At 53.5% G+C, this 14808-nt stretch overlaps 4 protein-coding genes across 4 annotated transcripts; 3 read left to right on the plus strand and 1 right to left on the minus strand.

The window, feature by feature from the left end:
- Window positions 1–2031: 2031 nt before the first annotated feature.
- On the plus strand, window positions 2032–2919 carry J4E88_008561 (uncharacterized protein; the record flags this gene model as incomplete). Its single annotated transcript, XM_049402171.1, has 2 exons — window positions 2032–2670; window positions 2722–2919. The coding sequence occupies 2 exons, from the start codon at window positions 2032–2034 to the stop codon at window positions 2917–2919; spliced, it is 837 nt and encodes a 278-aa protein (XP_049252269.1).
- A 650-nt stretch (window positions 2920–3569) lies between these two features.
- Window positions 3570–4427, plus strand: J4E88_008562 (uncharacterized protein; the record flags this gene model as incomplete). Its single annotated transcript, XM_049402172.1, has 1 exon — window positions 3570–4427. One exon carries the CDS (start codon window positions 3570–3572, stop codon window positions 4425–4427), a length of 858 nt encoding a protein of 285 aa, XP_049252270.1.
- A 3029-nt stretch (window positions 4428–7456) lies between these two features.
- J4E88_008563 (uncharacterized protein) lies at window positions 7457–11311 on the minus strand (the record flags this gene model as incomplete). Its single annotated transcript, XM_049402173.1, has 5 exons — window positions 7457–7888; window positions 7939–8225; window positions 8271–9380; window positions 9492–10827; window positions 11000–11311. 5 exons carry the CDS (start codon window positions 11309–11311, stop codon window positions 7457–7459), a joined length of 3477 nt encoding a protein of 1158 aa, XP_049252271.1.
- Window positions 11312–12572: 1261 nt separating this feature from the next.
- J4E88_008564 (uncharacterized protein) lies at window positions 12573–13224 on the plus strand (the record flags this gene model as incomplete). The annotated part of the gene is made up of 3 exons (XM_049402174.1): window positions 12573–12832; window positions 12901–13028; window positions 13079–13224. The coding sequence occupies 3 exons, from the start codon at window positions 12573–12575 to the stop codon at window positions 13222–13224; spliced, it is 534 nt and encodes a 177-aa protein (XP_049252272.1).
- Window positions 13225–14808: the final 1584 nt, after the last annotated feature.

Genomic DNA, 14808 nt, shown 5'->3' on the forward strand with positions numbered 1-14808 from the left:
TTCTGTGTTCCTACGACTTGATAACTACCGGTGCGGGAGAGACAAGGTCGTGATCAGAAAAGCACATTTCTGGCACGTCAACAAACCCCTTGACGATGCTTCTTTCGTCGATGCACCTTCGACTCAATCATTCCACGCTCTCTTCTATCTCAATCGCTAGCTTTCGCCCTGTAATTTAAGTAACCAACTGTCATCGTCGCATCTCTCTTTTCCGCTTCTAGAAGAACGCCAGCGGGAGGGTAAACTTACAACGCACCTGCCACGCCTGCTCTCATACTGCGTTGCTGCATTAGCGGTATATCCTCCCATAACAGCGGGCAACTCACACTTCTCGTGCTGTATTTCTCGTGTTCATCGCGTCACAAGGTGAGTGCGTCACATTTCACCCAGCAAATTCCTTGGTTCAGGGCACGTCTTCGCTACCACATCTCTTGTCATCACAACAACAACACAGGTCTGGGAGACCAGCAACTCTGGTCCGCAATACGCTTTGCTTTCGTATCGCGTCCCTATGCAACATCCAGTGGTTTTCATTTTGGGCTCCTAAACCTAGTATTTCGACTGTGGATGACAGGCGCGATCGTCACTCACTCTCACCGCATATGACCTCAATGTGGCTAGTCTGTTTTACACGCAGGGACTGCAGGCTCTGATGTACAAATACATATCTCTTTGCTCCCCTCTGACCGGCTCTCCGCAGATACACCCTTCATTTGACGCGACAGTCGCTCACCATGCTCATGCCGTGGCTCGCTCGATATTTAATACCGTGGCTTTTGATATCATACGTCACGTGTACGCCTGTATCGGAAAGGAAGAGCTCTCATACCATCCGTCAGTCCGCAGTGGGCGTAGTGACTGGAGTGAAGTCGCGAGACGAAAACGGTTAGTATCCAATTAGATCGCACGTGTATCAATCGCTGCTAACTTTTCACAGGCAATGTTTATGTGCGCCGGGAGGTGAGGGACTTGAAGAACAACGCGCCAGACCAGTGGAGTCTGTACATTTTGGCGCTGCGACAACTCCATACAACTTCCCAGAACAATCCCACCTCGTTCTACGGTATTGCATGTGAGTACATCCGCTACCAGCATGGCTCAACACTTACTAACATACTCCTCAGCGATACATGGAAGGCCTTATGATGTTTGGGGTGATGCACCAGGAAAGAAAAACAAGATCGGCAAGGCTGGCTACTGCCCACATGGCAATGAGTTGTTCCTGGGTTGGCACCGCCCGTACCTTGCGCTATTCGAGGTGAGCTTTATACCTTCGCACCTGCACCTTTCCCAAGAAGAATAACGACAATGATACTGACTGATCGTAGCAATCACTGTCAAGCCATGTCTACGATATCGCTAAAAAAGCACCCGCCGATCAGATCGAACGGTATCTCAAGGCAGCAAACGAATTCCGCATACCTTATTGGGACTGGGCCCAAGGTACCACTATTGGCCCCGTCCCCGACTTCTTTACAGCGCCCGAAATAGCGGTGACGGATACGGACGGCAGTCTAACAGTGGTGTCAAATCCGCTGTATTCCTACAAGTTCAATCCCATACCTGCTGGCTTTGATCAAAAGGTAAGCGATCTCAACCGTGGAAGATCTTGGTACAAGATTTCTGATCTATCATGCAGTGGGCTTCTATGAGTTCGACGATACGATGGCCGAGTGACGCGACCGCCAATGCGACATCGCGACAATCGATGTTTGTCAGTGCCTTCAATGCCCAGTCCACCAATTTGATATCTCAGGTTGGTGTTGCTTTCCGCGCGAGCACTTTCTCGCGATTCTCTAGTATACTAGAAGACCCGCATGGCTGGATACACGGCGTTATCGGCGGTGGCTACGATCCCACCACATCTACACCTGGTCATATGTGGCCGCTGGAGTATTCGTCATACGAACCCCTCTTCATGTTACATCATGCGTAAGTGCGCTTAATCCCTAGGATCACATAAGCTAACAGATCGTCAGCAACGTCGACCGCCTACTCGCACTATATCAAGGAGCGCACCCCGATCTTTGGATGGAGAAGTCAAGCATAGGACCGCACGGCAATGTTTATCTCGACGACTACCAAGACGTTGACGCAAACACTGAACTCCTCCCATTCAGAAAGGATCCCGGCAAATTCATGACCTTCAACGACTGTCGCAACACTACCGTCCTAGGGTACGCCTACCCGGAAACACGGCGTTGGAAGTTCGCATCAGACCAAGCCTATCAGGCAGATGTCACAGCCCAGATTGCAAGGATGTACAGTGGACGCGCCCGCGCACAGAGCAAAGTTACAGTCATGAGTACCAAGCCAACGCCATTCGGAGAAACACTTGAGGACAGCGACGGCACCTACACCGATTGGATTATCGAGACACAAGCGTTCGCTTCCAAACTTCCACCATCGTTCATTGTTAAATACTCGCTCGGCGGCATGTTCAACTCCGATCCAGTTGTCGACGTAGGAAGCTGGATGATGTTGATGCCAGAGCGACTGGACGACGTGCACACCGAGAAAGATCCCTCAACACCGGAGAAGTTGATGAACGGTACAACAAGTATCACACCCTATCTCGTCGAGCAGATTGAGAACAAGAGCTTGAAGAGCCTGGAGCCCAGCGACGTGGTGCCTTTCTTGACCGAGAAGCTGACCTGGAATGTCTATGATGTGAGTCCACCCCACGTTATGCCTGATATCAAAACTGACTTTTACTTCTAGCAGAATGGTGAACGTGTAAAGTTCCCAGACCAGAAGACACTCTCTGTCAAGGTATTCAGCACCAGCGCGCGCGTGCCAGACAACGACGAAGAACCGATCGAATACGACGAGGGAAGCACAGCTTATCCTGAGATCACGGCAGGAAAGTCTGGTGGTGACAAGATGGGTCGTCCGGGAATGATGCCTCCAAGATTTTAGGGCCTTTGCGCACTCAGCAACTGCCCTTTGAGCGTTAGTAGCTTTCTTATGTCCTTCCACGTAGAAAGTAAAGTATGGTAGCAAGACATACCGGGTCCAGAATTCAGCCTTTTACTATGATCAATCGACTACAAATTTGATCCACGCGATAACGTGCTTCATGAAGTTGCAAAAATGTCTTTTCCGGCCACAGAGAGCAAGCTGTAAGACCTCTTCGGTGATGCGTCACCCCGGACATACGCCGATCTTAACCCCATCCGCTAGCCTCGTACCCCACCCATGCAATCTGATTCGCCGAGCTGAGCTTCCAAACCTCAGCACGGCGCTTTTCCGAAGAGCTTGTCACGCCTTGTACATACTTAACCACCTCAAGCATTACTCAAGCGCCATCAGCCGTATCCCCAGTTGATGCGAAAGACGCTGCGCAGATGTCCTCCCCACTCCTCCGCAGTTCGCGAACCCTTCAATCGGCCCGCCCAACCACACTCCACCCGCGGATACATATCCGCAGTCTATCAGCCATCGTCACAACATCGTGTCCATTTAACCAACGGCACACACTCACGTACCCTCACATCCAAAAAGCATTCCAACCCAGACTCTACAGCCACCAGCAACAACACCAGCCCTTCAGCACCTCACCCCCCACCATGTCAACAGAACCCCCACCAAAAAAAGACTGGTCAGCAACGCAATACCTAAAATTCAACAACGAGCGCCTCCGCGCCGTCTACGACCTCGTCTCTCAAATCCAACCCAACATCACCAACAAACCCAACACGCGTATCTACGACCTCGGCTGCGGACCCGGAAACAGTACAAAAGTCCTGCTTGATGCGTTTCCCTCCGCGCGCATCACAGGTATGGACAGCAGCCCCGACATGCTGAAAAAGGCAAACGCGGAGTTCAAAGGCAAAAACAGCGTAGATTTCACACGAGGAGATCTAGCGACGTTCAAAGCAGACGGAGACGTGGATGTGTTATTCAGCAACGCGGTATTCCACTGGCTCCGATCTTCTCAACGCATACCCACGCTCGCGCGCCTCTTCTCCTCGCTGAAAAGCGGGAGCGTGCTGGCTATCCAAGTCCCGGATAACTACCACGAGCCCTCGCACCGAATGATGCGTGAGACGGCGTTGCAATCAGGGAAAGCGTGGTCGGACTCCTTCGCGGATACGCAGATTGGCGATTTGGAGGATACGACGAGACCCGATTTGGATCCTATTGAGGAGCCGAGTGCATTTTACAATGCGTTGGTGGGAGAGGCGAGTTTGGTTAATGTGTGGAGGACAAAGTATATGCATGTGCTCAAGGATGCGGGCGCGATTGCGGAGTGGGTCAAGGGAACGGGGTTGCAGCCTTATTTGAATAGGATTGAGGGGGAGGAGGCGAAGAAGGCGTTTTTGGAGGAGTATGAGAGGGGTTTGAAAGGCGAGTATCCGGAGTTGGTGGATGGGAAGGTGCTTTTGGGATACCCGAGACTGTTTGTTGTTGCTGTGAAGAAGTAGATTTTTGGGAAGTGGGTGTTGCATGAGCGGAATTTAGATCCGATGACAACTAACTGCTGTGCTATGCTGTATTTATATACATGCTTTCTGGAGAGTGCCATGCATGTGCGTTAAACTAGCTAGCCATCTACACAGGAAGTACACGACCTATCTGTGGATAACATGTGGACTGAAAGTCTCCGCCTGACATGTGTTGCGTCCGAAATATAGCAGCCGGCTTTCAGGTTGCAGTGGAGTTGGGATAGTAACGCTTCGTGCATCGCCGACAAACCCGCACATCACATCCTCTATAATTACAGCCATGGACCCAGCTGTCCTGTTGCCTGCAGTATTCGCATGTGGTATCGACGCCCTTGCTCCAATATAATCGCCTAAACTCGTGGTCATCGGCTCGAGGATGGTGTTGCTGCAGATGCTGACCGAAGGGTTGAAACTGTACTGGAACATGCAGTTGAGGCTGAAAGACGGGAGCGCTCGGTACTGGGGCATACACAGCTGGTGCAAAGCCAAACGGTGGGACAGGAGGAACGACGTGAGCAGGGTTTGCAACGTAGAAGGGAGCATTGTTGGCGGCCACTGGTGCAGCAAAGAACGCTGGTACGGGTGGTGCCATATTCGCAGGATTGACGCCGTTTGGGGCGGCAATGTTGGCGGGTACTGGTATATCAGCAATGCGGCGCGCATTCTTTCCGCAATTGCATGTACGCCATGGCGCCTGACACCGGTAGCAGAAGTGGTGTTGGCAGCGGCATCTAGAAAGTCAGTCAAACGTATCAGACGCGCATGGAAGTAGGTACGTACGTGATGTGAAGACAGCCACCCTTGAGCTCTACCATCTCGTTGCAATTGGGGCAAGTCTGCCATTGCTTCTCCTTAGCCACATCCATGAGTTTCTTCACATCTGTATCGTCTTGACAGAGACCTTCATGTTGCCCACGTTTGCAAGTCTCGCAGGTTGTCTGGATGCATGTTGGGCACGTCGCGACGTTTGCTACGATGTTAACAGGTCTGATCCATTTCGAGCAGAGAGCATTACTGCAATACGTTCGGTTTGGTGTCTCCAGTTCTTCTCTCTTGGCCACAAATCGAGCGAAGAGACCAGGCGGCAAGTAAGGGATGCAGGCAAAGACCGGTAAGATCTGATTACAGCATCGTGGTGGGAATTGCGAAGAATCCGTGATGCAAGTTTCGAAGAGGTGGATGAGACAGTCGCGGCAGTATGCATGAGCCTCAGCGTCACCAGTGTTTTTGCATTGGAGCTGGATTGTGTCTCGGATGGGGTGCATGCCCAAGCACGCAGAACATTTGCGAGACATGATAGTGCCGGATCCCGCTGCAGGGAGACCATGATCTTCATTGCCGATTGTGCTGGACGAGGCGGCATTGGCGGTAGCATCGATAAGAGTACTGCTGGCCTCTGATCCAAGCTTGGTTCGCTTGGTTCGCCCGTCATCTTCCTCTCTAAGTGCTGTCGGCTCAACGCAGGCGGTCCGTTTCTTGAGTGGAGATTCATGCGTGTATGGTGTAAATGAGTCTTTGTCTTCATCATCCGCATCTTCAACGCGCGCACGTTTGAAACTGTTCAGTGACAAGGCAGGCCACCAGCTGTTTCCGGCAGAGGGCTTAGTATTCGTAGGTGCCGTTTGCGTCCCAACGGAACTGAAGCGGGGAGCTTCTTGAGCGAGCGTCCTGCCGTTCACGCCTTCGGACTGCTCATCTGCTGCGATTGTGTGTGCTCCGTGATCGATCGAGACCGCAGGGCTTTGCGGTACCGGCAGGCCTGCAAGTCTGCAGGCCATCTCAAAGTTGCCTTCATAGTGTCAGCATTGACTCATGTGCCATGATCAAAACGCTTGTACTCACGATCAACCTGCTGCGCTTCACCCGAGTGCTGCGTAAAGGCCTCTCGGACAGCGCTGTCCTCCCGAACGATGATGAGTGTAAAGACTGCATCGTGTAACTTGTTCCACTCCCCCAGTAGCTGATTGCGGAACGCGGCGAAAGCGGCTCCTTCGCGGTCGTCAGGGCTGGTCTTGGACAGGCTCTGAAGGGCGGCGTTCAGGTCCTCGCGATGGAGCCCAAGTATGACCTTGGTAGTGGCGGGATCCATCGTGCGCGCGACGCGTGATACAAGTACAAGCACCGGCTGATGCGGGCGAAGAGAGCTACCGTCTGAAGCCTCCCATAAGGCAGGTAGTGCTGCGAAGCGATGACCTTGGGCAGCACGCAGCGAATGCGGCGCCTGCGTGAGAAGATTGAGGGAAGGAACAAAACACGCAGTAAAGTAAGGTTCCAGTGCGGAGGACGTGAGGGAAGCTTCATGAAGGTGAGTGCTAGCGAGCGGCAAGTGCCAAGCACGGTGAAGATGAGGAGGAAAGCGCGTCCCTCGCACCGTAAACAACAAGAAAAAAGACAACGTAGAGAGTGGGAGAATGATCAGATACCTACACCGGCTTATAAAGCCATCTACCAACAGTAGGCAACGTAAGTCTCTGAAGACCCCATCGCGCGACTTCGTACATTATCTCCACCTTCGGCTCGACTTCTACTGCAGCAGCCTATGCAGCTTCCATGCAGCTCGGCCATGCAAGTCCACCCATCCCCCAAATCCGTAGTACTCTTCACACTCTCAAACACCACCTCTACAAAGCACTCCGCACTTCGCACGCGCATAATCGCGCTCACCAGTAAACAATGCCAAGATCGTATATGGCACAATGTGATTACCCAGAAAACGCCCATACCAATGCTGCAGCAAAAAATGTTGTTGTTCCTTCCAGTAACGCATCGCGCAAAGCGCAGGATGCCCTACAATGCAATCAAACAGGTTTCGTCAAACTTATGCCAAGCCGATGCGTGAGAAGATGGACTGGGCCAGTCTAGATGTCATAACGTAGACTTTGGCCAGGGGTATAGAATAGAATTCGCCGCTCATTGAATGCTTTTCGCTCCAAGCCATGCATAGATGGTTGCCATGCAATCAACGCCTTGTACTCCGGGTAGGGTTCCAAAAAGAGAGTCGTCGTGTCTCATCCAGCGCCCGCGGTGCCAATCTGTGTGTGTTTTTGGAAGCCGGGCGAGCGGTAGCTGTGCCGATGAGGCGATGCAGTGCGGTGGCCGTCGGAAGAAGCTTGGGGATTCTGGGCGAATGCAGGGTTGGGTGTATTTCGGTCGTACCCTGGTGTGGGGCTGTGCTGATTGCTGCCCATAGGTTGAGCACCCCCGCCGGGGATCTGACGAACGGAGGCTTCGCCAGCCTGAGCCGAGGGGTTATTGTCCGCCGTCGTAACTTGAGGCGAATTGCGCTGGTCTTTCCTGGAAGCTGTGCCGGTTTGGTCTCTCGGTGATGGCGTAGGAGCTGACAGAGGGTTCTTCCCCCGCTGCTCCCATTGGCGCATGATTTCCTTCGCGCTCATGTCGGACACTTCATCGCTGAGTAGTTCCATGATCTCGGGAGGTACCTGTTGACGTTAGTATGAAAGTGGATCGGTAGTATGGCGGAGCAACATACCTCCGAGAACTCATCGTTGTTTTCGATGAGATCAAACACGACCTTGACCGCGCCCTGGTCCACGCTCTTGACTTCTTTGTCATTGCTCTCTCGCAGAATGTTGGGAGCCATAACGGTGGCGATGTTCCAGGTGTCCATCTTGTTGCCTGTCTCTTCGTCCACAGTGTGGAAGGATGAAACCCAGTTCAGGAAGCAGAACAGGACTTCCATTGTGTCGCGGTGGGCCTTGGGCAGCAGGCAAAGTACGAGATGCAAGACCTTCTTTCTTTGTGCCTCATCCTCAATGTCTGCTACTGTTAGTCAAGTACGGCGGGTAAAATGAAGCGACTTACCATTAGCCACCATGAACAGCCTATATAGCTTCAATGTCAATACCGGCTCAGGCATCAACCTGAGGAAGCGCTTTAGGAGATTGGCGAGTATGACCGGGTTCTTGGTATTCAGGTCGACCTTCTGAACACCGTGAGCGTCAATCTCTTCCTCAAGTTCGCGTAGAGCTTTGAGGTTGCCGTTCTTCCTGAACACACCCTCGATGGACATGTCCATACTTCTCATCGCAGTGATACAATCCTGAAGCAAAGCTGGAACTTTGAGAGCGCCCGGTCCTACACCTTCCGTGCACTCATCACCATACTTTTCCACGAGGTACTCAAGCGATTGTCGGAAAGTTGCTTTGTCGGAAACTGGCTTCTCGACTCCTGTAACGCCCTTCTTCGGCTTGCTTTTGTCAGCCTTGAACGCTTTGCCGAACCCGATCTTGCCCCAGAAGTTGTTTTTCTTCGACTCGATGAGATCGAGCAGATCGCCCTGGTTGTACTGATTGTCGTCGAGCAGGAGGCCAAGCTGGAGTACGGCAAGGCCCTTCAGTTTGAAGTATTCAAGTGGCGACAGCTCCGAAAAGTAGGTTCGTGAACGACCCTCGGTCATCTGTTGTAGATCCTGGGCGCCAGAGAAGTCGCGACGATGGCCATTCTGCAGCTTCGGTTGGTCTTCTCGTCCCAGTAGTGCGCTTCCACCAGCGCGGAATGCATTGGGACGTTGCTCTCGTTGCTGCTCCAACGCAGCCATGCGAGCAATGTCGTCTAAAGCGAGAGAGTTCACAGCGAGTGTTACAGCGTCGGCGTCGCCCCCTAGCTCGCGTTCCTGAACGATTTGCATTCCTCCTCGCATTTGTCCTTCTCCTTCGAGACCCTCTGGACCGTCAATGATTCGTGATGCGCGCGCACGCTTCATCGTGTTGGATAGGTGCTTGTCCAGTCGTGTCGACCGTAGGCGCTTGATGTCAGACATGGATTGTTCGTAGGCGGCGTTATTGCTGTTTTGACTGTCTGTTGCTGACGTCCCTCCATACGACTTTGATCGAGTGTCCGGTCGCAAATGCGGCGGGTCATCCCCAAGGCGATGTCCCTGTGTGGAATCATAGCCTGCCAGGTTGGGATCATCTACAAGTCATTAGTGGGACGAATGTAATCTCGGAAGCGGCTCCAGAAATCTGAGTCGGAGTGTCAAGATGAGTGGTGACGAGGTGATCTGTTACGGAGAGTTATTCTTACCTGAAGTGTGTGGCAATGCGCCACTGGATCGTAGGGTCGCCATGAGACGCGCATGCGCCACGTTTAGTAGATGCACATATTGACGCAGCTTGGTGACCTGCTCGAAACCGTTCTCAGCGTCTGGCTGCGCTGCTGCACATGCCGGGCAAAATATGCTTCGCTTCGATTTACTCCAATAGGCGCTCTGAGGGCTATGGCGCAAGTCGGCATTGCAGCCCCGGCATACCATACAGCTGTAATTGTACGACATGTTGTTCAGGTGTAAACACTTGTCTTCGACCTGGGCATCGCATATTGGACATGCGTCAGCCCATCTTGGGACAAGCCGCGCGGACTCAGCCGCCTGGTCTCTTTGGGCCTCGTCCTCCAACCGCGCATCGAGTGAGTTTACTTGGGTAAGGAAGTTGGTCAAACCGGTGGAGCTCCGGGTCTCGCGCTCTAATTTTAGAGAACCCTGCAGACATATGCGGATGAGGAGCTTCAGGTAGTGGGCTAGGCCAGTAACCAGGGAGAGCAATTCTTGGGTCACGCCCAGTCGTCGCACGCCAGTACCCTGGGACTGAGTAAGAAGCGCGAAGAAGGCTACCACTTTCTTACAAAGCAGCTTTGACTCGCGCGAATAGGTCAATCCCTTGGGTGTCCTGACGATCAATTGCGCATCGAGGGCGTCGGCGGCCGCGAAAAGCAGTTCGACGTGCACAATGAACTTTTTGGCTGCCATGACACCGTCGACATAAGCACCGTTACTGACGTGCAGGAGCATGTCGGAGATGCAGGTCGCGGACTTTTCCTCGAAAGCCGAAAGGGTCTTCCAGATCCAGTTGACCTTGGCTTCGATCTCTTCCTCCTGTTGGCGGACGCTCTCGCGCACCTCATCTGTCGCGTCGCCATCGGCATCCTGCAGACGCTCGATGACAGGCTGGCCTGTGGAATGAAGCCTGACATTCCAGTACTTGTGGATCATGTAGCATTCCGGATGCCAGTGCTGGTTCTGCCCATTTCGGAAGATCTCGACGAACTGCTTCAAAATCGATGTCTGACAGCCGTTACACCGCTGGGCGAATTTGGTGGAGTAGTGGTAGTGACAGTAGACGCTGCCCTCGTGTTCGTAGTAGCTGTCCGAGGCGCCGAAAACAGTGGGACACACGGAACAGGTGAAGTGCTCAATGTGGTATTTCCGGTCTAGCGCTGTGATGTAGGAGCCGCGCAGGGCTTGCCCGCACTCGAAGCAGAGCAGATCGAGACGTCGGAAATAGTCTGTTTCGCAGAGGGGGTACTGGCCGGGTGGCTTGTCGGGTACGGGGAAAAACTTGGAGGCAACGATTTTACCGCAGTCCTAGAAGGCAGGTCAGCACTGTGATCAGAGATGCTATGTAGCGAATTATAGCGCTCGAGACAATTGGGAGCAGTCCATCCAGAACAGCGATGCGCGCACTCGCGTCACTAGAGGTCAAGAGACAAGCGAACGCCCAACTCCTCCAATCCAGAAAACAACATGGGTGTCTTACGTGACAAGTAAAGCATTCCAAATGGTAGGTGTCGCCCAAGGCTCGCACAAATTGTCCAGTCAGGCCTTCCCCACACTTTCCACATATCTTCCCGCTTCGCTTTGGTTTGGCGACGGGCTGGTTCTGGTCCCCCGGGTCGGTCGACGATCGCGGGGGGTAGTTGGTGCGGTCGTAGGGCGCAAGACTGGTTGACGAGGATGCGGCCTCGTCGGTGGCGCGTCTGGAGAGGCCATTGTTGCGCGGGTCGTAGTTGTACTGTGACTGGGCGCCCTGATGGTCCATCGGAGGCGGTCCCTCCGCCGGTGTTCCCATGTCCAGTTACGCCAGCTTCGACAATCCTCCACTTCGATGCAGGGTCCGGAACGGTTGCGTGGCGTAGCCGAGGTGGGAGGGGCGCGCGACAGGGAGGCGAGAGTCAGCGGGTTCGGGTTTGTCGGTGTACGTTTGTCGGATGAGCTGCGGCGTTGGTAGGAGGTGCCGCGGACGAGGGGTGTCGAGTCGCGGTGGATCTACCCGGGGAGGTGGCCAAGGGCAGAAGGGCGGCGATGCGTTGGCGAGCGCGCTCTGTCTAGCAATGCGCGGCGTCGGGCAGGGCTGGCAGGGCTGGGTGTAAGGGATGCTATGTACAATGGGCGCAAAAGCAACTCGGACGGCATGCGGTCGCCGCGGAGGAGCAGGCGTGTGGTGAATTAGGCCCGGCGTGCTATGGGGGGCATAGGACGAGGACCCTGAGCGGTGGATGAAACGCGGTCAGGGCGGGCAAGGCAAGTAGCAAGAGGGAGCAGCACCGGACATGCAACTCGCAAAAGCGCAATCAGAGGTCGCTTGGCGGAAAATTCGCAGGAGGCGGCTTGGGGTGTGAGGCTGGTTGTTGTTCCTGTGTCACTGCGGCTGTGGTCAATGTTCGAGGAGTGGACTGCATGGTGCAGACGGCGCTAGCCGCTTTGGTGCACGCTGATTGCGATGTACAGGCAGATGGCCGGCAGCAGCATCGGCGCCTTGGGACCCCTTGAGCTTATTTTAGCCCTCTAAGAGAGCCGGCATTAGTATGCCATTATGCACTTGTTCTGCGCTGCCGGTGCGCATGCGGCTAGCTGGTGGGTTGTGAAGACGTTACACAAGATATTATACGTCCAGCGCACACACGAGATATTTCCCTCAGCATCCTCGGTACATGGCAGGCTATTCCTGGAGCATAACGCACTGCAGGCCGTCTGCAGGCCGATGAAAGTCAGCGCGCCGGGCGGGGAAGGCTGTTCGTTTCAAGGTTCATGGGTGTCGCTAGCGCTTCGGAGAGTCTTGGCATAGAGATCTCGACAGTCGCGACTTCCATCTGGTGAGGCTGTTATTCGTGGTTGGAAGGCACGCCCGTCGTCACTGCCATAGTACAGCTCTCACTCGCTCTCACCCGCCCTCACTCTAGCTCCGCCGCTTTTACTAGCAGGACCGAGCTCGCGCACCGCCCGAAGAACCTGCGCATATCCAACAAAGACCATCACGACTCACCGACCGCGTCTTTACCGTTGCCTACCGTCCTTTACCAGCCTACCACAAACCCTTACAACCCTTCGCCATGGAAGGAGAGGGAGAACACGCGCCGCCCCAGAGGCAGGAGCCACCCGTGTTCAAGGCCCCGAGGCTAGTTTCGCGCCCGAAGCCCCCGGTGCAGCAAGAGGAGGAGATGGGTTCTGAGATCAAGCTGGGCGACTTTGAAGACGTCCACGCCCTCTCCGTCTCCGAAGCGCGCGCCGTCGTCACAGCCGTCCACGAGGCGCGGAAGAAGAAGGACCCCGAGAACAACCCTCTACGCGATAGGATATACAACGACAGCATGTGAGTCGCCTCGAGAAGACACGACACATGGGGAGCGTCGAGGAAAGAGCCAGGACTGACTGTAGCAGAACCATCACACAGTTCCTCGACTACCTAGACAACTTCGCCCGCTACAAGGAGGAAGACAGTCTGCACTCGATCGCTGCCCTCTTCGATGCGCACCCTGAGATCTCTGTTGTCGAGAAGGCACTGCTTGGTAATATACGAATCGGAAGGGAATGGACGTGGTGCTGACAAAGTTGCTAGGAACGCTTACCCCGGACACCGCAGAAGAGGCCACCACCCTCATTCCATCGCTGAACATGGACGAGGACGAGCTCCAGTTGATCCTGGACGAGCTGAACAAAATGCGTGAGTTGGAAAAGTTGAACAAGATGGTCACGGGCCCATAAAGCTGACTTCTCGGACAGAGGATCGGCTTCGATAGTACACCCGTGGATTTCTGCACCGTTGCATGCACCTTTTGGATGACGCCACGAGAGAACTGGATAACATGTCGAAAGCGGCCCGTCAACGCATCAGGATTGCTCCATGTTCGCCCCCAGGCGGTTCTTGAACCGTTTCAATCCATGCGGCCATGTATAACAACCCAATTTCTCTGGAGAGCATCGGTATTTCCAAGGTTGATTTGAGATTACATCCCCCTATGCTTCGACAGCGACAGCACAAGGTTGGTAATAAGGGCAAGTATGAGGGGACGTGACTTGGCATTTTGAGCCTCACCGGGGACGAAGAGCAATCGTTTGCGACACTTATCCCGGCATTGTTTTGCTGCTTAGAGCTTCTCATCAATACATTCAACTTTCATTCGATCCAGAATGACAAGATGCGCCACTCTTTCAGTTTGTACATTGTGACGTCGAAACATCATCCTTCCACGCCTCAAGTTGACCTGCTAACAACGATACCAAGCGGGATTACAGGTATCACGGCCTGGTACGTCTTTCCAAGTACTACCAAACATTGTGTATCAGCCCTCATCGGCGTTGAGTTACACCATACTGCGAAGTTGCACTGTGAACAGCCTGCAACATTAACATTTGCTTCTTTTGTCTAGTCTTTCATACCGTCCACAACATTTGATTCGGAGTTCAAGCACCCACAACGACAACTCCAAAACTTCTCAACTTCACTATGAGAACAGCCCACTTCTCTACAGCCGCCTGTAAATGCAGCACCCTGCGCGCGTCCAGGCGCAGACTGGAAAGACTTCATGCATTGAGTCTATCCTATCCCCGCCACCAAACTGTCCCATCCCTTACAGCCGACTGGACAGTAGACGGTGTTACTACAAACTGTTATACACGTGGATGTCCTTACGCAGCTTCTGACCCTCTCATAAAGTATAGCCTGGCAACAAGCGTCCTTGCAATCGGCATCATCGCCGCCATTGAACCGGCAACCGGCGTCGGTATAGCTGCGGTTCTCGCGGTCATCATCCTCATCGTGGGATAAGACTGTTCTCTCTGCGGCTGCAAGGCTGGAGTTGTACGTGCTGGTGTTGTAGACAGTGTCGAGAGGACACAATGAGTATGTAAACTCAATGTATTATGATGATATCCTAGGTATACACTACTCCTTAATTTTGACTACTATCGTAAGCGTTGACTCTTTGCAGTTCCATATAGCCTCATCAAAATAGATCTCCTTGGCTACCATGGTTGAGCATGGAGACGACCATTCCGATGAACAGCCCTAGCAAACCACCATTATCGACTTACCAACCCACTAATCTACACACCTAAAGTATCCCGCAAAGACCTGAAGCCCGAGCGCGAAGCCTGGGAGATCAACCTAGATCTTTGCGTTCACTCCCCATCTCATGACTTTCACTCCTTGTGAAGTGGAAACCATTGTGACCTCGAAGTACGCGGTCGTTCATGCACAGCGCAAACTCACTGCTGCATGCAAGCAACAAGCAGGAACCAGCACCTCGATACTTGCCACTAACGCTCCCCTCAATCTATATAACGACT

This window comes from Alternaria novae-zelandiae, assembly GCF_023758075.1.
Source record: "Alternaria novae-zelandiae strain BMP 2774 chromosome Unknown scaffold_19, whole genome shotgun sequence".
Taxonomy (NCBI): Eukaryota; Fungi; Ascomycota; class Dothideomycetes; order Pleosporales; family Pleosporaceae; genus Alternaria; species Alternaria novae-zelandiae.